This window comes from Rhyacophila brunnea, unplaced genomic scaffold, assembly GCF_057557595.1.
Source record: "Rhyacophila brunnea isolate RB1 unplaced genomic scaffold, BYU_Rbru_1.0 scaffold_7, whole genome shotgun sequence".
NCBI lineage: Eukaryota > Metazoa > Arthropoda > Insecta > Trichoptera > Rhyacophilidae > Rhyacophila > Rhyacophila brunnea.
Window position 1 is genome coordinate 22,921,259 of NW_028233339.1, and position 27,714 is coordinate 22,948,972.

Below are 27,714 nucleotides of genomic sequence, written 5' to 3' on the forward strand. Positions count from 1 at the left end.
TCTGTAATTTGTATTTTTATGTCAGACAAAGTTGTGTGCACTATTTATGTCGGATGTCCCACAGCCTTCTCCTTTTATCCAGCTATTCTCAGCCAATATTTATTCATTTTATTTCAGATACGAGCATGAAAAAAATCATCGAAAGACTCCTCAAACCGAAGCAATCTTATCAGAACTTCGCGCCTTTTTTAAGTAATTATTTTTATTTTTACATGTATGTATTAATCAAAATATTTATTTCTCTCTCACTGACATTATTAAATTTATTAGTATGTACGTATCATGAATAGTAATAGAATAGTAAAAGAATAAATAGAGTAATCAGGTCTCAATATCCAACTTCTCCCCTCAAAATCTTCTACCTCATTAATCTCTTTCTGTCTACCATTATTAATGTGTATGGCTATTGATCGTTTACGCCAGTTGTTTTCTAACTATGATTTTATGGTGCCGTTAGTGTAGGATGATTCTTTCACTGCGCTTTAAAAAATTATGTTTCGAGCCCAGACATTTTATTATAGCTTAAACGAACCAGCCACCGAAACATACGTATCTTTCAGTGTGATTATGCATCAGCGCATTGAAGTACAAATGTGAAAATTGCTTACGTCACACAATTTTAATACATATATCACTAATATATATTTTTAAGGTTTTTTTTTTGTAACTGACGATGTGTCACAATGATTTTTTATATTACTTTAATATCTATTAAAAGACCTGTATAATTTTATGTCTTTTTATAATATCTGCTATCTCCATAAATATGAAATGATTCAATAATTTTATTTTAATTGTTACAAAGAAATTAAGTTTTCTTAAGGAGTCATACTATATAAACGCCGGTTCCATAAAGTAGTTCTCTATATTGGTGAATATTTTGAAAATGTAATTCAACGTTGACAGCAAATACTATGTCAACTAGATCTTCCTTCTTAACCAGCTTCCACATCAAAACTCGTCTTGTCTGTAACGTGTCGAATACGTCGATGTGTCGTCATCGTTATTCACAAAACACATGTTGCCAAATGTTAGTCTGAAAAAAAAACTACAAATCGCATGCATCTCGAGCTGCGAGTCGAAGACGCCAGAACTCATACGCACACCTACGAATTGGTCATTCCTGTAACGGCTTGTCGGTCGCCACATCCAAATATAATATATACGTTTCAGGAGAACGCGTGACTGTCGCTAGGTAGATATGCCTTCATATGCTACATCGGAGCGACGTTCCTAGAAGATTCGATTTATGGTTGTGCAGCAGACGAGACAAGTTTAGATGTGAGAGCCGGATTAGATGTATGAATATAAATGTCGCTGTGTCGAAAAAGGGTTTATTTAGCTGAGAGCAAACATTGGTCAGAATATAAAGGGAGTTGATAATACACTGTACTGTATTATTGTTTTATTTAATAAAACCCAATTTTTTTGTAGTACTTATTCCACTTTTAATCAATAAATTAGGACCAGTTACGTCCGCCTCAGAGGGACATTTTCAACTCTGAGGCGGACGAAACTGGTCCTAATTTATTGATTAAAAATGGAATAAGTACTACAAAAAAATTGCGTTTTATAAAATAATACAATGCAGTTCCACCATGAATTGACAGTTAACAAAATAAAAAAAGAAAAAACCACTACTGTGCCGTAGTTTAGATGTGAGAGCTGGCTAAACCGTACTTTGGGTTTGAGTGACTAATATGATGGCATAGCTTGTATATTCTTTATGTTAAGACTCGATTGCTATCTGAAAAATTCAATAATACTAAAATGCAATAATTGTGTTCTGTAGAAGGTAATTGGTAGATATATAAACAGTAGATATGTTATGAATGTATATTTTTTTAAATAAGAATAATCAATTACTTATGTACTTTGACAGAATAAATATATTATTATCTCCAAATATAAATAGCTATTTCCTAAAATTAGATTATTGTTACCGACAATAACATATTATGTTCCTTTTTCTTAATGACAATTATTACAGAATATATTTTAGTTTCCAACAGCTTTTGGTTTTTACACTGTCTTCAAAATATCTAAATAGTAGAAATCAATATGGAATTTATATCAATTAATGAATTAAAATACAATATTCATTTTTGTGATGATTTTCTTCTTGCATTACGAAATTTTATTGAAGTGCAGGGTAATTAATGTAAGCACGAGTTGTCAAATATTATGTTTTTATAAATTCTATAAATCATTTTAAGTAAATCTCATGCGATTTTTAGATAAATCAATACAAATCAAGATCTTACAATGTGCTGTAGATAAATTTACAATTTACAATATTTTTTGGTAATTATGATAAATTACCTCTTGTGATATTTGAGAATTTTTAGCAGAGTTATAGCTGTCATTTTTGTAAAATGAAAATATTATTCATGCCAAAAGTGATATTGTGATATGAGAAATATTATTTGTAAGTGATCATTATATTTTTGTATAATCATAGATAATAAGAAAATAAAGAGGTATTATTATCTTATGTTTTCCGTTTCATTTTAATACCTACCTATCTTACCTTATAAACTTTACGTTACTACGCCTCCCTTTTAAAACAATCTTATCTTGGCGCCTCCCCCCCCCCCCTTTACACAAGGTGCCTTTTTTCTACTAAACTGGCTCGATATATGGATTTCATCGCATGTAATGCAGAAAATTCCATTTCGCATAAATATGATGTTACGAATGGTAGCAGTACCTACTTGTATTGCTTTTCTTGACAAAGTATTATATTATTCTTCAGTTCGGTTCATCCAAAATTGAACAAAGGTTTTTGTTTCCATATAGCCATTTTTATTAGTCAGGAAATACACTACAAATAATTATAAAATAAAATTCTACATATGAATTATCAAATCACTCACACCACACAATCACATCAAATTGTATCACACAGACACATATATTATAAAATGTTAATATTCTGTAACCGAAACAGTGTCGCAGGTGACATTTTACTAATATAATGAATTTGTGGTGTGTTTATCTCACTTAACGGCCCCCAGGCTGGAGCCCTGTGGGCCCCCCTCTTGTGGGGGCTATGCACAATAGTATAGAAATGAGGTGTAATAAAATTAGTCTCCATAATATCTTCATACAGGTTTGCAAACAACCTAACTTTTATAGGACTGTTTTTTATGTAGTTTATAACTAGCTGCCGTTTTATAAACTATGCACTTGCAAACTGCAAACCTGTGGCTACATTATTGTGTTAAACTTTTCGCGCCTCCCTTTGCAACAGTCCGCGCCTCCCCAGGGAGGTGTGCGCCCCCCAGTTTGCAAATCGCTGCCTTATGGAGAAGAAAGTTCAAAAGAAACCATCCCACACTTCATTAAATAAGTCAAATTCTTATACAGAAATTCTAAATTTTCAATTATTTTCAAAATAAACTTAAAACTAATTTTAAGTATAACTATTATAAATTGTAGTGCATTTAAAATAAATACTATACAAAAACAAAACAGTTATCACACATTGTTGGATTTTGTGGGATAATTCCTTTCTGCACATCACCCTTTATTGTGATCATCACTTTTGCCAGATTTAGTATTTTTTACCAGTCAAGTAGCTTGCAAAAATCGCATCTGACAAGTGACGTTAAGTCTAACATTTTTCATTTCACGACTAGCTTTATAAATTTTATAAAAATGGAAAATTTTTTCATAATTAAATTCACCGATTGTGTTGCCATATCAATTTCAATTGAGGTTTTCTACAATGAAATATGATACGGCATTATTTTTTTTAATTTTCTCAATATCCAGCAATTTTTCTTGTCTCATAGCTTTTCTTACATCATCTGGCATATTTTTAACGTTGGCATTGAGCGTTAGCAACACTGATGGTAATGGTTATGGTAGAAGTTGCAGATAAAAGTAAAAAAAAAATACATTTCTTTGTTCTTTAATTATTGTATTAATAAAAAACAGTCTATAAAAGTAATTAAATATTGGACTCGAATATAACATGTTATTTCCATAAATCCATTTATATTGTTACTAAACATGGTACAACACTTGCATGGTAACCCTTGCAAACACGATAATAAAGAGATTCATGTGTTTATAAATAAATAAATTACAATTTTGGTGTCTCGTTATAAACAAATATTTTACTATACATTTGGCAAGTTTTCAAATGCGCTTTGAACGGAAATAGTCAGAATTATAACATCAGTTTGATTTATCATAAAACATTTAAATACATGTCAAAAAAAGATGTACTTATGTTTTCACCTGGCAACTTATAATGTAATTATTATTTTATTTTAATTAATCAAAACCATACAATAATATAGGTTTCTTAAGAATAATGGACGGAAATGTTTGTTCTAGCAACACTCTCAAAAATATAAAAACACTTATCACACTATTTTTTAATAAAATTGTCATTATACTATTAACTATATATAACACCGTATACTTTTTAATTAGCAATTCGGTGCTGAGAATACTATTATTATATCATAGATTTCTATATTTATAAAAAAAATCACAGCTTTATTTTTGAGCTACACAATAAATTTCATTCAGCAGTATTTAATCAGTTTTTATCGGTTCAAGGAACTCTTCATCTTTCGAAAAATACCCGAGATGAGGATTCTTCACATGTGGGTGATTTGATATTGTTGTCTCTCTAGTAATACTGTTTCTAACGTGTCATGCACGTGGTTCGGAAAATGGTCTAATAACATTTTGGGCATTACGGATAATTCAATGAAGTCTTCGGGACACGCCCATCTCATTTCGTACGTGGGCTCGTGGATTTTGACTTTCCTGTAACAATAAATCATGTTTAATATATAGATATACAATAATGTATACAAGTTAATGGCCATAGGTAAGAAATAAAACCATTTGATTATTCTGTATGGCGTTAGGTATGTATGTAAAAAGAATAGAAAGGAAGTTATAATACAAAGAAGGAATGTAATGTGTATTCAGGAAGAAGAAAAAGTTGATCAAAGACCAGACACCGTATAAATATCGTAAATGACTTATTTTGTTAGACATTGTATGAAAGATGTATAATAGTGGCGAGGAGTGGAGGTAGGCTGTTGAGATCCAACATAACTAGTGTACACTAAACTTTTTTAGTAATAGTTTTCGTTGAATTAAGAATACTTAATAATACAAATAGTGTTAGTCAGTTTTTTAAATTCTTTTAGCCCTGCCTAAACCAAACCAAAATAGATACAAAATATTCTTTTATCTATATAACATCTAAAATTGTATATGATTTAAGCAATGCCATAATTTTAGATATTTTATAGATAGACAAATATTTGTTTACTCTTATCTACTCTTATTATTAGTTTGGTTTGCACAGGGTGTAATTGAATTTTAAAAACTCACCAAGACTATCTGCAACTTGTAATCTTAGTTCAATGAATTTATTTTTTATTTTATTTATTTATTGAACAAATTTATATCAGATCTTAACAGCCTACCTCCACCCTTCGCCACCAATGTATAGGTACTTTTATCATTATTATTCCCTATCTTTTCTTATTTCATCACATCTTATCTTATCACATAAAATATATTAACACTATAACAGAGCTTAACCATATTATTGCAAACATCATCATTTTAAAATTGAGAATAAAGCCATATTTCGGTGACTATAGCACATTTAAAATTATTCTTTCCTCAACATGTACTTGCATTATACATTTAATTTAATTATTGTCTAATATTATATTATGGTAAAATATATGCGGTAACCATTTCATTGGAGTTTGCAATTTACTCGTAATTAGATATTGAGAACATAATATTGTATCCTGTATTTATGTTATGAATGGACCTAAGAAAACAATATATTATCAAGTATATTATAATATCATGGCAATCGTAGATTCAAAAATCAGATTTCATAAAAGTGTATTTGCACCATACATCTCAGATAATAACATGAATTTCAAAAACTTTGGAGACGTTTGAGTTTATTTACGCGTCGGCGTCATGAGTCTCATGGGTCCCAGGATCGAATCCTTTGTCTAACAAATACACATATTGTTTTTCAATTTGTGTTTTCAGTCAGAGAAAGGAGCAAGTGGCCGACATCCATTTCTCGTAAAAACAAAAATCTGTTGATACAAAAACTCCACTGTGTGGAGGCCTATATTATGATCTTATTATGATCGAACATAGTCTAATATAATAATACCTAATAATAACCAATTTTCAAATTTTATGTATCAAAGGAAGACTTACTGTAAAATTAATCAGATTCACTACACGTGATTATTAATTTAACTGTTAAGATACATAGAACTATTGCCGGTGTAACTTAAAAATGCAACAGGTATCTACCTAGCTGAGATAAAATGATTTTAATCATTTCTTCACACCTTGATGTTATTGCTAAAAAAAAATCAGTTAAACTTCACTTACTTTTCAATCCCAACTCTTTTTCTTCTTACAATATGAAGAATTCTTCCAGGGCTATACAATCTCACTTTTGAAAATCTTCTTAGAAATACATTCCTCGACAAAAGGGCAGCTTCCTGCAAAAAAGATTATCCAAATTTATTTACACATTTCTTCATATTGACACCGTTGCCTGCTAAAATAACTATTGTTGTTGATGATTGGTTCAACAAACATCACGGACTACCGAGCGCTATCGGTTGCGTGTAGAGTTGGGTATTTCCCGAGAAAATCTCAATCTCGAGATTCGGGATTTCCCGAAATGATGAAATTTTGAATTCTCGAGATATCGGGAAATTTAAAAAAACCTGTAAAAATCCTAAAATCAGTGTAAAGACAGACAAATTCCAAAAAAATATGATTTTTTTTATTTATTTAAGAAGACAAACAAAATAGAAGTAGGAAAACAAACATAATTCACAACATTACTTATTAAAATGGAATTTCAAAAAACACGGATAATCGCGTACGCTTTTGAGACACAATATTCTCTTATGTTGCAAAAAATGCGCTCTTTTTGAGTCGACGTTGTATTAAATGTCCCGATCAGTCTTTGAACGTTTTGTGTTTTCTGTCCACTTTTTTCATATTGAAAATCGTTTTTTCAATTAATATTTGATAATAAAGAAATCTCGAATCCCGAGAAAAGATTATCGAGATCCGGGATTTCCCGAAATGTTAAAAATTTCAATTCTCGAGATTCTGGATTGAAAATCTCGAAAATTTCTCAAGAATTCCCGTCGGCAAATTCCCGAAACCCAACTCTAGTTGCGTGTCCATAAGATTATGTGAAACTAAAATGGTTAGATAATTATTTTATTTTAACAACACACCTTGTACACATCCATAGAAAAGATTAACAGTAATATAATTTACTTACACTGGACACTTGAAAAGTCCCAACCAGAGGAGACTCTTGTCCGTTTTCACTTGACGTGCTCTCCAAATCTTCAGGATCTCTCCACGTTGACTCCAAGTCTCTGGCGGGTACTCCAAAAAGTGCATAGCCAAATCCGTTGAGCATTATTCGATACTAAAATTAATGTAAAGCGTAAAATTTATTTATAAACAAAGAATTAAAAGTATTTTCTAGCTTTAAGCAATATCCTGTGTCTTAAAAAAATTACAATTTTGTTCTTGTAATTGTCAAAAGTCCTATGGTTCAAAATCTCATTTTTTTGGACATATTATGTACTTAATCATCAAGTGGTACTATATCGTCATACAAGAAGCTTGATGAATTTGACCAAAAAGAGATGGTGAAATTTATAAAATTAATAGATAATCGAACATAAAACTGCCTTTGACATAAAGCACTCCGAATTCACAACAACTAACAACAGCGCCGTCCCTAAATACGACAATTGTTTGAATGGAAATACAAATAGGTACAGGGTCGAGCAGAGAGGTGTCATTAATAATAAATTAGATACAAATTAATGATGTATGGACTCTAATAATTAATTATTATTTCATTCATTATGTAGTTTTTAAATTCTAACGGATTTAAGTTTTGTACTATTCCATTTGAGTCGTTTTTTTGCGACCCAGGTTTCGCATTTTGGCATCTTCAGGCACTATGTGCAGTCACCGAAGTGCAAATACACACTGACAACGAATACAGTTAATTCTAACTTATGTAATACAATAATGTAGGTAAAAACTTTATCACCTTGGTACCTATTAAGTCAAGGATCACAATAAAAAAATATAAAAAACAAATTATAAATAGTTGAAGTGTTTGTAAAAAACCCCTATCACTAATAATGCAATCAATAGGAGTATACATCATACAGGATATAACAATGGGCTATTAGAAAAGGAAAGTTGATAATTCAGGATAGGTAGGCTTTGCAACTGTGCTCTAATATTTCTTGGTAGAATAATTTATAATCATTCGTATGACTGTGAGGTAATTTTGCACCATTTTCAATGTCAAATAAAGTACCTAGTAAATATATTACACAAAATTAAATTTGACATATTGCCATTTATTTATATCATTTTAATGAATCAAATTCTCTCACTAAATTATTAAACATACTAACTAAATGTGTTTTTCGTATGGTTAGATCAGTACGGTAAAAACGAAACAATAATGCGGTCGGTCGATAGTGTGCGTGCTTATGGGGAGCCGTGATAAATGCCTGGCAGCCGATGACCGCGTATTCGTACGTATACGTACATAATATACAGTCGACGAACCGCATCATTGTTTCATTTTTACTGTACATATGTATAAATTGTGTGAAATTACCCATAAAATATGTTTTATTTTGTTAGATTTTGACCAATGTTTTTGGAAATAGACACCTCAACTAATAGTTTAAGGGATAAGGGATCCTGAATCGAGAGAAGATTTAATAACCAATATATTTTAGTTAAATACATTGGACCATTGCTGACTAAAGTAGAAAGCCGATACATTCACAACGACTGGTCCTACTTTTTCCGCCCCTCCCGTTGTTGTCTATGTATGAACTGTCATTGTTCTATAGAGTGCTCATATTGACGTGTCTGTCGTGTTCACACAGGGAATGGTTTGATTTGAATAGACAAGTTACATGATAAATAATACACTAGCATTAACACACCTTCTACAAAATATGTAATGCATAGATCAATGTTACATATTTTTTGGAAACCGATATTACCACCGATTTTGTGTGAAGGACTAGTCTGACTTTGACAGCTGATGAATAACAGAAATGTACCTAAATTATTTGTAAATAACACTGATAGTTAATATATTTGATTTGAGAAATTTTTTAACTTCAATTTTAAAGGAGAAAGGGTGATCTGATGTTGACAGCTGAAAAGTGGACCACTCGTTGCTTGAGCAAAAAGTTATGCTCAGGCTTTATTAATCTAAATATGGCGGTGATTGGACTCGTTCATTACCTTGGGTAATTTAGTTGCGTGTATGGTTTGCATGACTTTTGTTCTGAGGTTTTCCGCACTCTCAACACTCAACCGCATCACGAGGTCATCTCCAATTCCAACCGTGAAAACAAAACTTTCAGTGTAACGGGCTGCATCTCTGCTCAAGATTCCAGCTGAAGAATTTAAAACAAACATTTAAAAAAAATATTCTATAATATAGAAGAAATAACGTGATTGTTTAATTGATTTGTAATATGTACCAGGAGTAGAGAAAGCGTAGACTCGCAAATCGGGATATTTTGGACGGAGTTTTAAAGATAATAATACTGCCACTCCAGCACCCAAGCTGTGACCTGTAAATAACAAAATAACATAATATAATAAAAGTTTGAAAATCTTACAAAATAAAATATATTGTATGTATGTATAATTCACCTGTTACAATTAGGCTGTAACGGGGGTATTGGTAGAAAGCTCTGTCTAATAATGCATGGAGTTTGTGAAGTATCTTATCGGCTCCCATGGCCATGCCTTTGTGAGCTGACGTATCCGGCGGAAGGCCTTCCGCTTCGAACCTCTCAGACCCTGCCGTCAGATCTGTAAAGATGTCCCGCAGCGACATCGATCCTCTGATAGCTACCACTATACTCTTGGTTTCGTGGTCAGCTATCACACAAAATGGCAACTGAAAGATAATGTAATAACACAATGTCAATTTATTTTGCATGATTTTTTATTACAAAAATAGTAACGTGTACTTCTGGCTCGTCTTTTAGGATATTATAAGTATGTTGTTTAAAAATGTATTACGTACCTCAAAGACAGAATTTTTGAATGATGCAAATAATATATCCTCAGATGGCAATCCTGCCAAATATTGGACTGCAGCCAAATTGCACATACAGCAGTTGTCATCAGTCACCACTCTTGATTTTGGCCTGAAATTAAATATAGTACATTTAACAACAATAATTAACACAGTACCTATTTATTCATAACAAACCAAATTTAATATAAGTATTATACTGCAATCTATCATTTTCAACAATTTCTTTTTTTTAATGAATGGGGGAAGTTCAAACATTTTGATGTTCCTACCTAATTTAGACAGTTGGGAAAAAGATTTTGTGATGATGTCTGACGATGGAGGAGGGTGGGTCAAAATACCGAAAATTTTACCATATATGGACGATCCTTAACTTAGTTCAGTGGATTTTTTCTGGGGCTGTTCAAAAGCCATGTATTTTATAAAATTTTACGTTTCATAATCTGAGTCGCTTAGAATCATAACTCACATATTCCAAAAATCAAGTTTTGAGATAATCGCTAAAAACCAACAGAGCACTATTTTTTGTAATTAGAAGAACAGTATTGAACTCCCTAGAATATTAATGAGTGAGAGAGTCGAATAACTTCTTTTTTTTAAAATATATATAAGTACCTAATACTCCTAACGTTGCAGACATACAGCATACTATGAGAAATAGAGCTCTTCGATTGGTTAGGAAGGCGTTGGTGACAAAACTCTATTCTTTGAAATATACGACATATTACACCAACAATGAACTTTGTCAACGATTTTCACATGGTTTAAATTGACTTTTAATACTCAACTATTTTTCGGTATATAGATTAATTCATTTAGAATCACTTGGCATATTTAACTAAAAAACGACAAAATTGCAATATGTGAGTTATGATTCTAAGCGACTCAATTCTGTAGATATGATATTACTATGAAAATATTTTAGGCAAATTTTTATCTGAACACCTCTCCCATAATGGGATGTAAATATTATATTATGGATCGTAATGGCCACTGATTTTAGTTTTCAAATTTGTTGATTCTTTACCTGCAACATCCACAGCAAGTGACGTATCTTGCCAATTTGCAAATACCCGTAAAGCAGTTAATAAACATGGCGTATGGCCAGCCATAGCACGACGTAGAAAACTTTAAAAAATGAAAAGCTGCCTCCAAGTTCATCCATGTTGGCACCTCTGAAAACACCTTGTCGATATCTAGAACAGAAATTATACAGAGTAAATTGAAAGAATACTAAATACTTAAGAAAACAAGATACTTTCTATTACAATAGTCATAATAATTATAATAAAATTATTAATGTTAATATTACTTGCAACAACCCTGCCGAAATCAGGAGATTATATTTTGTCATATTGACTTGTATTTTAATCTTTTAGTTAAAATGAATCACCTGTTGAATATATTGGTTCTTCCTCGTTGATCATTTGTATTCTCCTCATTTCCCTGGTCTCCCGTTTCTGCCTAACCCTAAGCAAAATGCAGCCCGCCATAAAATCTGATGGTACCAGGTCAGTAGTACGAAAAATTGCGCTGAGTAGAGCTGAAATCAAATTAATTTGATAGGTAGGTAATTAATTAATTAAATGATAATAAACATCAGTAAAAGATTTAAAAAAAAAAAAACGCGAACACGTCGAGTGCGAATTTGTTATATTACGATCGTTTTTTAATAATATGTTTTTGGTCCCGCACTTATTTTGATATGCACCACGTGCCAGGAATCGTCAATAGAATCACGCGCATACGATCAGATTATTTGACAGATATCGAAAAAAACATAATAAATGCAGATATGCCCAAACAGTAGCACAAACTATGTACTTACCTACATTCTTATTTGCAACGTGGAACAATATGAGTGTTATGTTTTTCAATTTATTTCAGAGTTATATTATTTTTATTTTATTAATAAACTAGTGTTTTCATAATATTATTTTGAATTGTTTTGTTTTTTATCGAAATTTCGCTTATCGCGGCCGTGTCCAAATCACATCCCGGGCAATCAACATTAACTGCAAATTATAATTGATATAGTTTTGTACTATTCCTTTTAAATCATTGTTATTGCGATCCGGGTTTCGCCATGCACACTCAAGTCACTCGCCAAATGGAAAAGTAAAGAATTTACATAGCAGTTTTGCAGAAACCTTGATGAAGTAGTATAATTTATTATGTTTGTGACACAATTACTAATTGTGTTGTTTGGTATCAAATGTGGAACTATCCTGTATATCAGGATGGTGAACACTTTCATGCTTGCGTGCCAAAATATTCGTAATAATGAGTGTCGTGCCAATAGCTAATATTGGACGTAAATTATAAAATAGGAACCACATTATGTGTATATTAGTAGTATTAATTGATTATTATAAATTTGGGTAAATATGTACATTTTTTATTTCTGCCCCGCCGTCTCCATAAAGTGATAGGTATTAAAATTAAAATAATAAAAAACAATTTTAAATGCGATGTTTGTTATTATGCAATAATATGACACACATTGGTGACATCTCAATTAAATGCGATGTTTGTTCTTATACAAGAATCATTATACAAGACTAGTTAAACATCATTAAAAACTGCAACAAATAGATACGATATTTCTGACTTTACAAGTATAAGGTATAACCACCCATAAATACAATGCTGGTGAGAAAACTGATGACACGCGATTTACATCAAATACTTTGTTTTATTGGAAATTTAACAACTTAAACGCTCCAGTGAAAATCTATTAAATGCGACTGTCATGCATTTACAATTTTAGAACCCAAAAACATTTACCGGTGACAAACCATTTCAGCCAAATTGTTGTTCATATTACTACAATGACGACAGTCCGGTCGACCCAAACGCCATATTATAATAATTATTGTGATGAAGAATAGCCAATATTTTCTTGTAAAAATGCAAATTTATTTTATAAAATTGATTTCATCTAAGATTTATTCGCGTGCCATAGGTTCCTGACCGCTGATATACATATATAGGATAGTTCCACGTTTGATACGGGTGGTCTCAATTGTCCTATGTTCATATTATAAATGGTATTGGGTAATTATTATTTCTTAAAATCATATTAAGCAAACAATGTGAAATTGAATGCATGAAAATTCGCAATAATACAATAAAATGTTATTGCAAAATTGTGCATGAGGCTGAATTATTGCAATAGCAAATATTTACTTACACGCTTTGTCAAGCAAATTATTGCTAATGGGACAATGGCCCAATTTGGTTGGTCAGTAGTATAATCAAATCATAAATGCCATCATTACAGTAATTTGACTCTTCGCGGGCAAGAGAGTGTACACCAGCGGATTTTATTATCGCAGCTAAAGACTTTTGATTACCATATAATAATTTATACCATCTGTATTTTTATCTCAGTACAACCCTTGGCAAATAAATTTCAGAGATGCTTACTACGCGTGAATCGGCAATTTGAAACTACTTACATATAATAAATTAATTAATTAGCCTTAGTAACCCTATCTCAGGGGGGAAATGGCCAGTGGGAAAGTCACGCACACGATGGGGTGACAACATTACAAAAGATGCCAACCAGCTACTAAAAATCATGAACTGGAAAAGACGTGCGGAGGATCGTTCCGGCTGGAGAACGGCGGTGGAGGAGGCCAGGGCTCGATTTCAGCTGTAGCGCCATCGAAGAAAAAGAACCCTTTCTCAGCTTCACTTTCATATATAAATGCGCAATCTTGTAATAAAAGTATTTACGATTTATTTTTATAAAAACGAATTTCCACAGAGCCGATATTATATTAGCAGACTTTATACGAGGAATGAGTGTTAGCTATTCTCCCAATCCATAAACTGGACCAAACACAGATTTCTAAACGACATGTATTTTTATCACAAATCGGTATTAAGCCGCATTTAAGAGCATTTGAATAATAAAAGTCATCATTCAAATGAGTCAACCATTAGCAATATACTATATTAATAGATTTTATTTATTTTTTGATGTTGCAATAACAATAATTATAAGAGGAATTTCAATTTTCGTTCAACCTAAAAAATGACGTAGTCTGAGTAAAAGTATCATTTGCATTCAAATATCCGAATAAAATCAACATCAGTAAAAATTAGATCTTGCGATCGACGACTAGCAGAAGTCAAAAGCTAAGTCGCTTGTATGAATATCACGTCTGGACAAACATGTATTGTATTGTTTGAAGGTGTGTTTGGATCCATAATATGGTTATAATAGGTTGGTGAAATCAGAGAATTGAGGGAGTAGTGGTTGACAACCCGATTTCAACTACACTTCCGATTTTACAAGTAATTTCATATAAATTGCCGAAAAAGTCCCTTTGTATCCTCTCTTCTATCTGCTTCCCTACCATGAGTGAATTATTATGTGTATATTGTAATAAAGAATATAGGTACTTAAATTAAAAGATCATAATCAGTGGAAGTGTAACCTGCAACCTGTTGAAAAGCTTCGTCTCCATATTCATCCTTCTTCAAACAGCAGCACGCCCAGCGAAACCTCCTCGACCAAAGGCCTGTCACCTTCTTGTGGTGGCGAGACTGACTTGGAGTATCCAGGATCTCGCCGTATCTGACTGAACCCAGAGGATCAAAGACTATGAACAGCCCGAATATCGTCAGGGCGAATAATACCCAGTTAAAGACGACGATACCTAGAAAATTTAAAATATATATATTATTAGAGAATTCTCTAAGATAAGATTGTGGCAGTTATGCAATTGAGTCTGTTTGACTTTTGGATTTATTTTTTGATTTTATGACACTATCGCAAACTGGGTAACCGGACAAAACAGAACATGGAGAAACAGAACAGTGACAAAACAGAACATCCAGTGGAAAAATAAAACATTCATTTTTGTCGTATATATTTATTAATTAAATACTTAAATATATTTAATAATAATCACTGCATGTTGACTAGTTGGCGTAAAAACCTCAATGTATCTGTTTGATTTTGATAAGTATGCACAACTCACACACATAATTATTAAACTCATTATTTCGTTGTACCTAGTCACCCAAGCATTTATATATTCAGCTTGCCGGCAACACCGAGTTGAGTCCGTTTAATTGAGGCTTTCGCGAATGCAGAAATTATATAGGTAATTTGATTTTTTACGGCATATTGAAAACCTGTGTACATTAAAAATTTATACACTATATACGACAATATCAATTTTAAATGTTATATTTTTTTTTGAAATGTCATAGTTTTGTTTATCGCTGTTCTGTTTATTAATGTTCTGTTTATTCATGGAATCATCGCAAACATTATAATTAAATAATATATACCTACCTAAAAAAATTCTAGTAAAACTAAATACTCACGAGATCAATAATTATTCTTTCAATTGAACTTCAACCAACCAGCTTTTGAAAATCCACTTTTGAAACGAGTCCAATTATGTAGTTTTTTTTAATGTAGGTATTTTGTTTGTAATATATTATTATATTTGTATATTGTTTCTAAATATTGTTCGATATCTGTAATCTGTAACTTGTTATACAAGTAACTGCTATCCCATTTGACGTCATTGCAGATCTTGTTATTATCTATATTTTAATGTTTGTAAATGTCCTTCAGAATAAAAGTAGTTTGTTCAGATCACGAACACTGATGGACAATAATAATTAATATATGTAAATGGGTAGGTATGTTCAAATTGGTATTTTAAATTAAAACCACAAATAATTATTCATGTTGACGCCAAAGGTGGTGAACCTTTTTATACTTAGGTGCCAAAATAAATTTAAAAAAATGTACCATGGGAACACTAACATAGTGGGAAGTAGGATGCATTCTGGGCGAGTTTGTAAAAAGGTTTTAAATTTCGTGTGTGGAAAATGTGTGATAAACTTGTCTTAAACATGTGAATATAATTATTACAATATTAAGAATGTCCTGCAAATTTCCTCCTAACGTTTTTGCAACTATGTGGATGGATTACGCAGTGTATGCAAAAAAATATAACATATTGAGTACCTACTATGAATCTATAATTATGTTATTATGGTAGGTACTATTGAGCTTTATTTTATTAATTTTCATACAATTTTAATATTTTATTTTATCTATGGCCCCCCTAAAATTTGATGTGCCCCCCGATTGAGAAACGGTGGTGTAAAAGACTGAAGCGGAGGTTGGGATATAAATATGTATTTGATAGTGCGAGAGATTTGTAGTTCCGTAGATCGTAGATATATTCAAAACATCTACCAATGGCTTTACACGTACATAATAAGTGTACGTATTAAATAAAGTTTGAATATTATAATATAATGTTATTTCAAGATGAATTCGTGTGTTATTCTGGGGTTTTAAGTGGATAATAAGTGTTTCATTATGTTGGCATCTACACTACAAATTACGTATTCTTGTGAGTTGAAATGATTAGAATAGATACATTACTTAAGTATGTTCGTACACGTTTACAGTATTGCCAACTTCCATTGACAAAAATATGTCGGATGGGATAAGAAAATACGATAGTCGGTAGAAAAAAATGGTAGATATTCTTATAATTAACAAACATCTCTAGAAACTAGTAAAATAAGTCATAATTTTAAATGTTTTTTTGAAAAAAACAAACTATATTGAAGGAGAATTAATTGTTTCGCAACTAATAAACACCAAAATCATGTAACCAAAACATAATCAGGTACGAAATTTTGTCTTCACTTAAATATTGTATGCTACATTTTTAATTTATTGGTGTGATGACATATTTACAAGAGGTTGATTTTTTAAGCAAATTAGAGAAAAACTCTAGTTTTTTTTATGAGAACTTTTCAGCTGTTTTCGGTGTCTAAAAATCTTAGATTTAACTCAATTCGTCAGATAAGTAAGTATTTTGCAAACTAGTTGTTTATTATAAATTCTAGGTCTTGCAAGAAAAACGCTAAGGTGGCAACACTTCATTTTTACCTACTTTGTGATTTGTGAACAGGATGTGAGCACGTTGTACAAAATTGCAATTTTGCAAGATGGTTGGTCACCTTAACAATTAACCGATTGATTATAAAGTGACTCTTTAATTAAATAAATTCATCATCTGATCATTAAAATACAAACTGTTTTGAACAGTTAGTTGCTGGATAACTTCGTAAGCATCACAGTTATGAATACGCCTATTAATTGTTTTAACGATGATTTTCTTCTAATGAAAAGAACGTTATTTTCACCATAATTTAACATGAATAATTTATAATAAAATACGTAGACAACTATATAACTGAGTGTTCTTGGAATGAGGTTCAACCAATATCGTTTGGTACCTGGCACTGCCACATACAATATATTATGTACCTAGAAAACGAGGTAGGTATCTATAACTACGGAGAATATATTGACACTCTGCAACAATATCTAATCCTAATTCAATAATTAATATTTACAGTGCCCGCAGACACGGTCTTTAACCACAGACCACAGTCACCCTTGGTCACGTTTCCCAAACCGTTTGTATGGGACGTTCCCACGTGCCGTTGCCACTGATATTCCCTCTTATCCCGCAAATTATCATGCTTCACCCATGCACATTTTCGTGTGCATCCTGCATACCCGGACAATCTGCGATTTTCATGCCGTGGTACTAAATTGCTGATTACGATAGTAGTGTTAGTTATCGATTATCTTCGAATGCAATGCGGTAAGTTCGCAATAAGTAAAGATTTTTGATTGCATATTTCGTAAAAGTCATTTCACTGTGCAACAATCATTATTTTCTACAAACAGTTTACCATATTGTATTAGAAGTATGAGCAATAACTAGCACTACCATCAAAGTTTACAGTTTCGTGTCACGGTTTGACTATATAATAATGGGACTTGACGCTTTCGTACTAATAAATATACACTTAGCTTGTGGATAAAAACGCGTGTAGGATGATCATTTCCTGTTAGTTGTTGCCAGCGGTGCATTTATTTGACGGAAAAGACGCAATCGATTCGTCAGAAAATTTAAAAAGGGCTTCCGAATTAATTTAAAACAAGAAAAATATAAATGGTTTCTTCTATAGGTATATGACTTCCCTTCGAAATAAATCCATTGAATAAAAAAAATCAACCTGATGAACTCATCATATATATTCTACGAGTGTCATATACTATCTCAGTAAAAATACTTTTCGATACTATTTTTATGTTATTATCAAATGTAGGTAACATATTTTAGTTGTCCTACATGAGTTAATTAATTTATTATTTATTTACCTTGTATAACGATTTTGGAAAATTCGTCATCTGGCGCACAGGGGATAAGTTTGCAAAATATCCATACAGTTCCCATGATGTTCAACAAGATTTCTGGTATGATGAAGGCCACTCTAGAAAATAAAAGATAATATTTATTGAAACTAAACAGTCAGTTGAATCTCCGCGGCTTAAAGGCATCGTAAAATAACATAATCCATGCTTAATAACGGTGTCGTGTGCAGGTGACGACGAGAATTAGGTAGGCACATATTTGTTACAATTCAAAAAAAATTCAATTCGACAAGATGACCAATTGAAGTGATCCAAAACACAAGTTTGTAGAGAAAAAAAAAGATTTGATTAAGTGTGCAGGATTCAATGATGTGCTTGAGAATTCTACAATCTTCTTTCTCGCGATTCTTGAAAAAATATTAGCTATATTTTAGAAAAAAAATGACATACTTATATATTTAAGTACCTATATAAAAATTTAGGTTTAGGGAAAAATTAACTGCTCCAAAAATTTCGTTCTGAAGTGATATTATGTATTTTTACCACGTTTTTTATTAGCTCGTATTCTTGTTTGTCCGGTACAGATTTTTTCTTGTGCAGTACAATTTTTTTCTTGTTTGTTCAAGATTTTTAACTAATTTCCCGACTAGCTAGACATTTGAAACTTTTAGAATATATCAGAATACGACGACAATGTATTCTTTTAATGCTTTTGTATTTTTTACTTAATTCTGTTTTATATGTTTCGGAAAAAAATCCGTTAAAAGTAATATTTACTACTCACTATTATTGGTTGCTAAGTGGGCCCTAGCAACTAAATTATTAATATATACGTGCGTTACTGTGGAAATCAATATGACATTTCAGTATTCTATAAATGTATTCAGTATTTCTATCAAGTACAATAAAAAGTTTTTATTAATACATAGAATTTTCAAGTTTATATGATTCAACGGACAATTGAAAAACGTGGTATATAAAAAGTTCTTTTTATCTTGTAATTATTATTATAAAGCTAGTCTCGACTGAGCCTTATTTAGCTGTACATTTTATACATTGTAATTTTCGTATGTTTAAAAATAACACATAAGTATTTATTATTTCCACGTTGGCTTCAACCATGTGGTATTTTAATTTAGAATAAGCTTTGTAATTGATCAGCTGGAAAACCTGTACCTCAATTTAAGCAAAAAAATACAAGAACAAGAAACCTAAAAACCGATCTCAAATCAATTCCCTAATTCTTGAATCGAATCAAAAATCGAAAAACCTCGGCTATTAGGTACGCATATACTGTATTTATTTATTTGCCTTTCATATTTTTAGCTATTTTATCAGAATGTACTATGAATCGACTGTTATGTTGTTATGTATAAATGGGTATATTTTTAGATATAAGTATGGGTTGGTTACTTTACTTCCTTTCATCACAATACAATCAAAATGTATAAACAGGCAATTGATAATAAGCAATATAACAATTACCATTATTTAACTACTCCTACTAAACGTGAATAATATTATATCAATTAATTATTGCCGGTAGCTTATTTTTATTTAGTTATCACTGTTATCACGTTATCAGCTATCAGGATGATTTCGTGTTCCTTCATAATTATATCGCCAAAAAAATGACCATAGCCGTTATATTTGATTAACAACTTGATTATTGATTGAAAAGGCTTCACTTGACAAGCAATAAAAGGCATTAATAGAATACATCGAGTACACATAGATAATTTATTATTGTACATAATTGAAGTACTTATTCTTATTTTATACTACGAGTATTACCAATACTCCCTAATCAATTATTCAATTCGATATATTCATTATCTGGTTATCATAATTCGTTACTATTATAGTTACTAGTTTACTTATAACTAAGTAAAGCAAGGAAAGATTCTTCTGGCATTGCGGCCACGACGAAATCACTTTGAAACGGTGTTAGTGTCATTGCCTACACTGCCACAAGAATCGGACACCATTCAACGCGTTTCGTTTTTTTAAGGTTGTTTGTATAAATATCTGTTAACAATGTCTTTCTGAGCGAAAAGGCCGATATTATGGATTGTTCAATTGTGTTTTATTTTAATAAATAAATAATTTAATCATCATAATTATTACATTTTGTGACGACCATTTTTTTGAAAATAAATAATTAAGAGTCGCTTAATTTATTTTTAAAGGGGTAAAATAGGTAGGACAAGAAGCTGTCAGACATATATCTGAACTCTGTTCTGTAACGTCTGGAAGTGTTGTCAGGGTAAATCAATCATTTTTAGTGACGCCAAAAAACGAAATTATTTTATTTAAAACGCATTTGCTATTATTTCTTATTCATACTTTGGTCATTTTAAATTTTAAAATGCGCTATCATGCTTGTTGAATTTAAAGACCACTGCTCTATATTGTGGTGATCACTGGAGGGCAGATAAATAAAATCTCTCTCCAAAAGTAGAAGCAAAGTTTCTCTTAACGTGTTGTTACCTATATTTTAAATAATTAATGTGATAGTGACAAGAGATATTATTACTTGATAGTGAGAAGCGGTGCCACATATTTCCTGGAGTCCGTGTCTGTCATAGTGCCTTTTGAAGAGTTGCAGGCCAGCGCCCCCAGAAGCACCAACAGGAAGCCTTGGAGGGCAACCACTCCACCCAGGTAGACACGGACGAAGGTGCCGCCTGACCAGCCATCCACCGGGCAGTTCCATGATATCGGGAACGTCACTTCGCATGCTAGGGCCGTAAGTACTAACCTATAGAAAAGAAGCCATTAATAATAAATCAATTTGTTGAAACACAGTTAGGTCCTAAAATAGTTATTATTGAGGGTTTTCTAAGCTTTTTCAGGGTGTTCAAATGAGGGGATGAAAACAGTATTATGGATTAGATACAAATTTCTTTGAATGAAATTTAGAAGTACCTATTGAAAAGCCCTACACCCACGATGGTCGCGTGGCTTAAGCGCCGGTATGTGGTGTCGAGGGTCCCAGGTTCGAATCCTCGGTCTGGCAAGTACACATATTGTTTTTCAATTTGTGTATGAGTCAGGGTATGGACCTAATAGGTTGAGCAAGTGGCTGACATCCATTTCTCGTAAAAACAAAATCTGTCAATACAAACCTCCACTCTGTGGAGGCCCATATGATCCTATCAGGATCAGACATGGTCGGAAAAAAATGGTTAGGAAATCTTACTTATAAAGAAAGCACTCCAAAATGATCTTCACGAAAAACCGTTAAGTATTGAAAACGACATAAAAATATAAAACGGTAAGTAGTATGAAGACAGTTTATTTTTTGTATTTCTTTCACTTTTTCCTCCATTTTCCACAATCTCGTAACCAATTTCGTCTTACAATATTATCTCATTGTTGTGTTTACCATTGAATACGTGTATTAAATAAGGCTCTAAGTACCAAAATAATAAAAACTGACATTTTTATAGAAAAATGTTCTACACACCAACGTCAATAACTTCAAATATAGTCTAAGTGCCTCAAGCAAGTCAAAAAAATACAGCAAAATAATTAAACCTGTCGACGTTGTAAGTCCGTTGGCGTGTTTTATTTATAATGGTGTAAGTAGCACTGCAGTGGTCAACGGCATTCAATATAAAATAGCTGACGATGGTGTGTTGACACTTGCGAGTTCTTAATACCTAAAATTATAGAAGCTGCCGCGATTGCTTCACACTGTAAAACTACATTTTTCAAAAGGTCTGCTTCATGAAATTTTACTGCAATGACTCGGTATTTTGTAACTACAGGCAATACTACTTTTTGGTACTTAGAGCCTTATTTAATACACGTATTCAATTATATATATCAACATATTGTGTTTCCCCGAAGAAATGACAGTAAATAAAACCATAAACTATCGTCATCAATCCACTATTGAATTAAAATATTCTTAATGATTCTCCGTTATTGTTTATTCGTGATCTTGAATTACGACGTATTTCCGCCAAACTTATATCACAGATCCGGTGAGCTGTAGGACGCCCCTTTGGCCACCTTTTACCGATTAGATATACCACTGAGTAACCGAATTTGTGAAGCGATTATTTCGTCGTCAACAAACATTTATATATTATTTTATATTATCTTAGTTTGAAAAAGTCCCTCTGAGGCGGACGAAACCGATCCAGTTATTTAATAAAAGTGGAATCAGTATTATTAAATTTTCGTTTTTATTAAAATGAATAAATAATTAATAGTCGACAGTTTCAAAAGTTTCTATATCCCACTTAAAGTTGTATTTTATTTGAGTTTTAAGATCCAATCCAAAATAAATTGCAATTAAAAAAAATGTTTCATGAATATGACGAAAATATTGGCAAATAATAGGTAACTTCGTGAAATAAATATGTCCACTGAGTTTTAGTGCAAGTCTATTCACATTGCCTGTATACTAGAGATGGCCATGACCTAACACATTTAAAGCATTGTCACCGAATGGAAATAGTCATATATATTAGTTAGCATATTTGTATTGACTTGTAGAAGAATATTTATTTTCCCATTTATTCGTGCGTTCTTAAAATTTGAAAACACAACATTAATGATAATATTATGGGAAATATTCTTCTACAAGTCATTCAGACAGTGATAAAACCATAAATAACAATAAATTGGTATCTATCTATACAAATATGCTAACTAATATATATGACTATTTCCATTCGGTGACAATGCTTTAAATGTGTTAGGTCGGTAACCGGACAAAACAGAACAGTGACAAAACAGAGCATGACAAAACAGAACATGACAAAACTGAAAATGACAAAACAGAACAGTAACAAAACAGAACAGCCAGGGGAAAAATTAAACATTAATTTTTGTGGAATCTATTTAGGTTTGGTTAGGTTAGGTCATTATTTCGTTGTACCTAGTCACCCAATCATTTTGAACATATTATATTGATTAAGATGAGATATCCAAAGCTTGCCGGCAACACCGAGTTAAGTCCCGTTTATTTGACGGTTTCTAGCGATTAGGAATGCAGAAATCAGGTATATAATTTGATTTATTATGGCAATTTCAATATTAAATTTATATTTTTCCTGAAAGGTCATAGATATTATATGTATCATTGTTCTGTTTTGTCACTGTTCTGTTTTGTCATGAAACCGTTTTGGAGTAAAGTCAATGCACTATATATATGCACTATTGAAATAAGACTGTATGAAAGAAAAACGCTGAAACTTTATGATACTTTCTTTGATAAATTGTTACAGAACAACATAATTATTGTATACGTATTCAAAGATAACACAATAAAATATTTAAATAATTCTTAATTGTTGTATATAGCTAATAATTATAAAATTTGTCTGTTGGTAACATTGATAGTTGGTAATGACTCAACATAGTTTTGTTTTTTAAATATTCAACAGCACGATATATTTTTCTTAATAATCTTACAAATTATCTTAAATAAATAATATTATCATTCGTATAATAACCTTTCCCACGTTTATGTGGTAATTATTACAAAAGTATTTTCGTAGATGGTAAATATTATTATGTTGCAAAAATGTATTCACATGTGGCTTAAAATACAGACAATTACCACATATTATTATTATAATACATAAATAAAACAAACGAAATAGTAAAGTACTCATGAGTCGTGATGAAAAGAGTATACACAATCAAAATTATTACACCATGATCATTTTATCAAGATTACAGAAATCGCGAAAAATATTTCGGTTTTGAACTAATAACGAATCGTTGTTACTAATAATATCCTAGCGTAGTTGGAAAATCGTGTTACATTTGTGTTGGATGGCGACACAGCTCATAAATTAAAATCACCGCTGGCAAATATCATTCTTAAAAGTACTTCTATCAAAATTTTACTTATATCCGACACCTAACGCTTGACAGCCATCTGAATCGGAGGTACAATGTTTTCCGATTTGTCGTTAACGACTCAGTCGACTATCGGTGACAGATAAGTCCACGATTACCGAGAACATAGAAATCGTCAAACCCTAGGGGCGGCAGGTTATATGAAAGTATGGTGAAGCAGGCAGATTATATTATAAAAAAGTATGGTGAGACAGGCTGGTAATCAATTTGCGGCAAAATTAACGTTAACATTATTAATTCTATGGGTACGTCATAATGACCGAAGTAAATCCTCCGTGATGCCCTGCATTTTTTTTTATCGCGTCGTTATTTCTCGTAAGTTGTCGGCTATCGTTGGCCTGCTTCATTCAGTTGTATGAGAAAGCCAATTCCTTGCCCCTCTTTTTATTTAATGCCTCTATTGTTAAACCAGTGTCCGGAAATTTGTACATACGCAGTTGGTCGTATAGTATTGAGATCAAATTCATTTCTGAATAAAAAAATAAATAAAATCCTACTATCAATAACGCTGTCATTATTATCAGATATGTGATACCAATCAATAGAAAATTTATGTTCTTATTGAATCTAATGAAATCTGAAATCTCGTAAGTACATTATACGGCCATCTCTTTCCGGTAAGGTCACATTTAACTGTGTTACGGCGAAATATAGTACGTAAATTTGCATGTAACCCGTCAACCCAACTGTCACCGATCGTCTATTTTGGTCACGACTTCAGGTAATAACCAAACTTTACAATCGAGAGCAATCGATGTAGACGATCGTGAAGGCGATTGGGGAGACTATCGACTTGAGAGTTTGACAATGTGATTTGAGTTTAAGGGTACCGTGAAACGAAAGTGTTTCTACATACTAACTCAAACTACTGCCCTAATCATATGGAGGACGGAACAATTCCGATCCCTCCTTAGATTCATTTCCGTCAACTCCTTACTCCTCTGTTACGGCAGAGTTGCAGTACACGGGTACAGATGACACTGCATGTCATTAAAGATGGGTTTGGGTCGAAATCCCGGAGGCCGGAATCCCGAAGGCCGAAATCCCGAATGCTGAAATCCCGAATGGCCGAAATCCCGAAAGCCGAAATCCCGAATACCGAAATCCCGAACGCTGAAATCCCGAATGGCCGGAATCCCGAAGGCCGAAATCCCGAAAAATAAAAAATTACAAACACCAATAATTGCGCAATCGCGAATTGCGCAATTTTTGCAAGAGAGACAAAAGCCCATTTTTTCTGGAAATATAAAAAAACGAAAAATAAAAACATCAACATCAATAATTGCGCAATCTCGAATTACGCAATTTTGCAAAAGAGACAGACCTCATTTTTTGTAAAAAATGGGTTTTTGCAGATTACGCAATTTTTGCAGAAGAGACAATTTTGTAGAACAATTGGATTTTGTTTCTCTTTAAAAAATTGCGCAATTAATGTTTGTATTTTTATTTTTTCATGTTTCCACAAAAAATGGGTTTTGTCTCTCTTTGAAAAATTGCGCAATTATTGATGTTTGTATTTTTTTATTTTTCGGGATTTCGGGCTTCGGGATTCCGGCCATTCGGGATTTCAGCATTCAGGATTTCAGTATTCGGGATTTCGGCTTTCGGGATTTCGGTCATTCGGAATTTCGGCCATTCGGGATTTCAGCATTCGGGATTTTGGCCTTCGGGATTTCGTCCGACACCCATTAAAGATAAATGACGGCAGAGCAAGTCAAGATTCTTTTTTATTTTCTAAAACTATTTCTTTAAGCGCCAAAGTGCATAGTTGCTACATTTAGTCCCGTGCAGCTTCGTTTCGGGACAAGGAAGTGTGACACTAAAATATTTTCATTTTGACACTTTTACAGCGTCATGGAAGGCGGCCGTGCACAAATCGCGGCTGCATATACATGGCGGGTGGAGATGGGGTAACTCAAATCATGCCCTAATTTAGATATTGTTGTGTTTATTATATTTACCATATGAATCGGAATAGTAATTCGAAGATACTCGGAAAGACCAGATCATCGGACGCTGCAAGCCATTTTCTCCCCAGCAGACGAAGTGCGGGCATCCTGGAAAAGAAAATAAGAATTTCATTACTGATAACAAGCTTAAGCAAAAAGAAAGTCAATAAAATAAATGAGGAATAAATGCATTTAGGATCTACACAATCATATCTCCATATTAAATAAATAAATACAAATAAGTATGGTGCGATTTAAAAACCTAATCAGATCGTATTGGTCAGTACATTATCTAGTGACTTTATGTGATTGATAATCTAATTGTTCGTTGTATAAGTAGATATATATAAATCGTCTAATGCTTCAAATACACTCTATGACGATCGGTCATATATATGTCGAAAAACCCGTTTCTTATGTTGGCGTCCTGTGTCACAGGGAGTCACAGAGTGTAAATACGATGTCATAGCTGTCATACAATATGTATGTGTAAATGTCGGAATGGCATAGATTTGATCATAGACACTAAAACGCTCTTAGCATATATGTGCCTGATCGTCATATAGTCTATTGCAAATCTGTTAAATAAATCTTATAGCACAAGTGCAAAACTTAATAAAAATTAGCCTGGTATTACTGATGGAAAAGGGGGAAGGGTATCTAATAAAATAAATAAAATACTTCTATATTGCGCATATAAATTTAATGGCCGACGCATTGTTGTAAAATAAATAATGTATACTGCCCAATGTAATGACTGTGTGTCTATAACAATGTAATAAAATAGTGCCAATAACAAATTACACACGGAGTAGTGAGGAGCGTACTACTTTAAGCCCTCTCTACCCTAGTAACATTTTTTTTTTGTTTTAATTATATTTAAATCACTTGTATTTTTTTTATTAAATACTGAATTGACATAAGATTCAACAATGATAGATTCTTATTATTGAAAACAATTAAAATTTTGAAACACGTCAGAAAGGGTACATACTTATTAGAAAAAAAATCTTAGAAAGCAAAGGTAATCACCCAAATAGTAAAAAGATGTGAGGTTCTAGTTCCACTTTGTCCACCTTTTGTTCTTTGATTTTTCTGATGTGTTTCAAAATTTTGTGGTTATTATAAAATGTTTTTATAATCGGGTAGGTACATATATTATTTACGGACGTTATTGTATCCAATTATGGTAGGTACTAGGTATATGTGGTCAATATCATGGATGTATTAATTTAAACTCCAAAACAAATTATCCAAATTATAATTTTCTATGTCGTCGTATTTATATTTAGACGTAAATAAGTCACGTAAACTCTATTTGACGTAGTCATTCCTACATAATTATTATGATATATCAATAGCCAATAGGAAACTTGTTACGACGAAAATATAATACAGGTAAGTACTCTTGGTATTGCCAAATCATCAGACATTACAATATCTGTATTATTTATTACGATCCCATTATCTAAGAATATACATTCTTACGACAGCAAAAATCT

The 27,714-nt window shown here is 32.1% G+C and overlaps 2 protein-coding genes across 3 annotated transcripts in view; one reads left to right on the top strand and one right to left on the bottom strand.

Annotated features, from left to right (window-relative positions):
* LOC147064639 (spatacsin) overlaps positions 1-2,161 on the top strand; it is a 28,191-nt gene extending 26,030 nt beyond the window's left edge. Inside the window, exon 14 of the mRNA XM_085957715.1 lies at positions 118-2,161. Within this exon, the coding sequence (XP_085813841.1) occupies positions 118-196 (79 nt within the window). The 3' untranslated portion in view covers positions 197-2,161. The remainder of the gene's footprint in view (positions 1-117) is intronic.
* Positions 2,162-3,901: 1,740 nt separating this feature from the next.
* Positions 3,902-27,714, bottom strand: part of LOC147064640 (diacylglycerol lipase-beta-like) — a 72,503-nt gene continuing 48,690 nt past the window's right edge. For both annotated transcript variants that reach the window (XM_085957478.1, XM_085957479.1), the window contains exons 2-14: positions 26,225-26,320; positions 20,917-21,141; positions 18,387-18,499; positions 14,605-14,826; positions 11,550-11,699; positions 11,184-11,352; positions 10,145-10,268; positions 9,766-10,015; positions 9,591-9,683; positions 9,349-9,503; positions 7,328-7,480; positions 6,412-6,524; positions 3,902-4,788 (exon numbers count right to left, since the gene is read on the bottom strand). In XM_085957478.1, coding sequence (XP_085813604.1) covers positions 4,617-4,788; positions 6,412-6,524; positions 7,328-7,480; positions 9,349-9,503; positions 9,591-9,683; positions 9,766-10,015; positions 10,145-10,268; positions 11,184-11,352; positions 11,550-11,699; positions 14,605-14,826; positions 18,387-18,499; positions 20,917-21,141; positions 26,225-26,319 — 2,034 coding nt within the window. In that variant the 5' untranslated portion in view covers position 26,320 and the 3' untranslated portion in view covers positions 3,902-4,616. The remainder of the gene's footprint in view (positions 4,789-6,411; positions 6,525-7,327; positions 7,481-9,348; positions 9,504-9,590; positions 9,684-9,765; positions 10,016-10,144; positions 10,269-11,183; positions 11,353-11,549; positions 11,700-14,604; positions 14,827-18,386; positions 18,500-20,916; positions 21,142-26,224; positions 26,321-27,714) is intronic.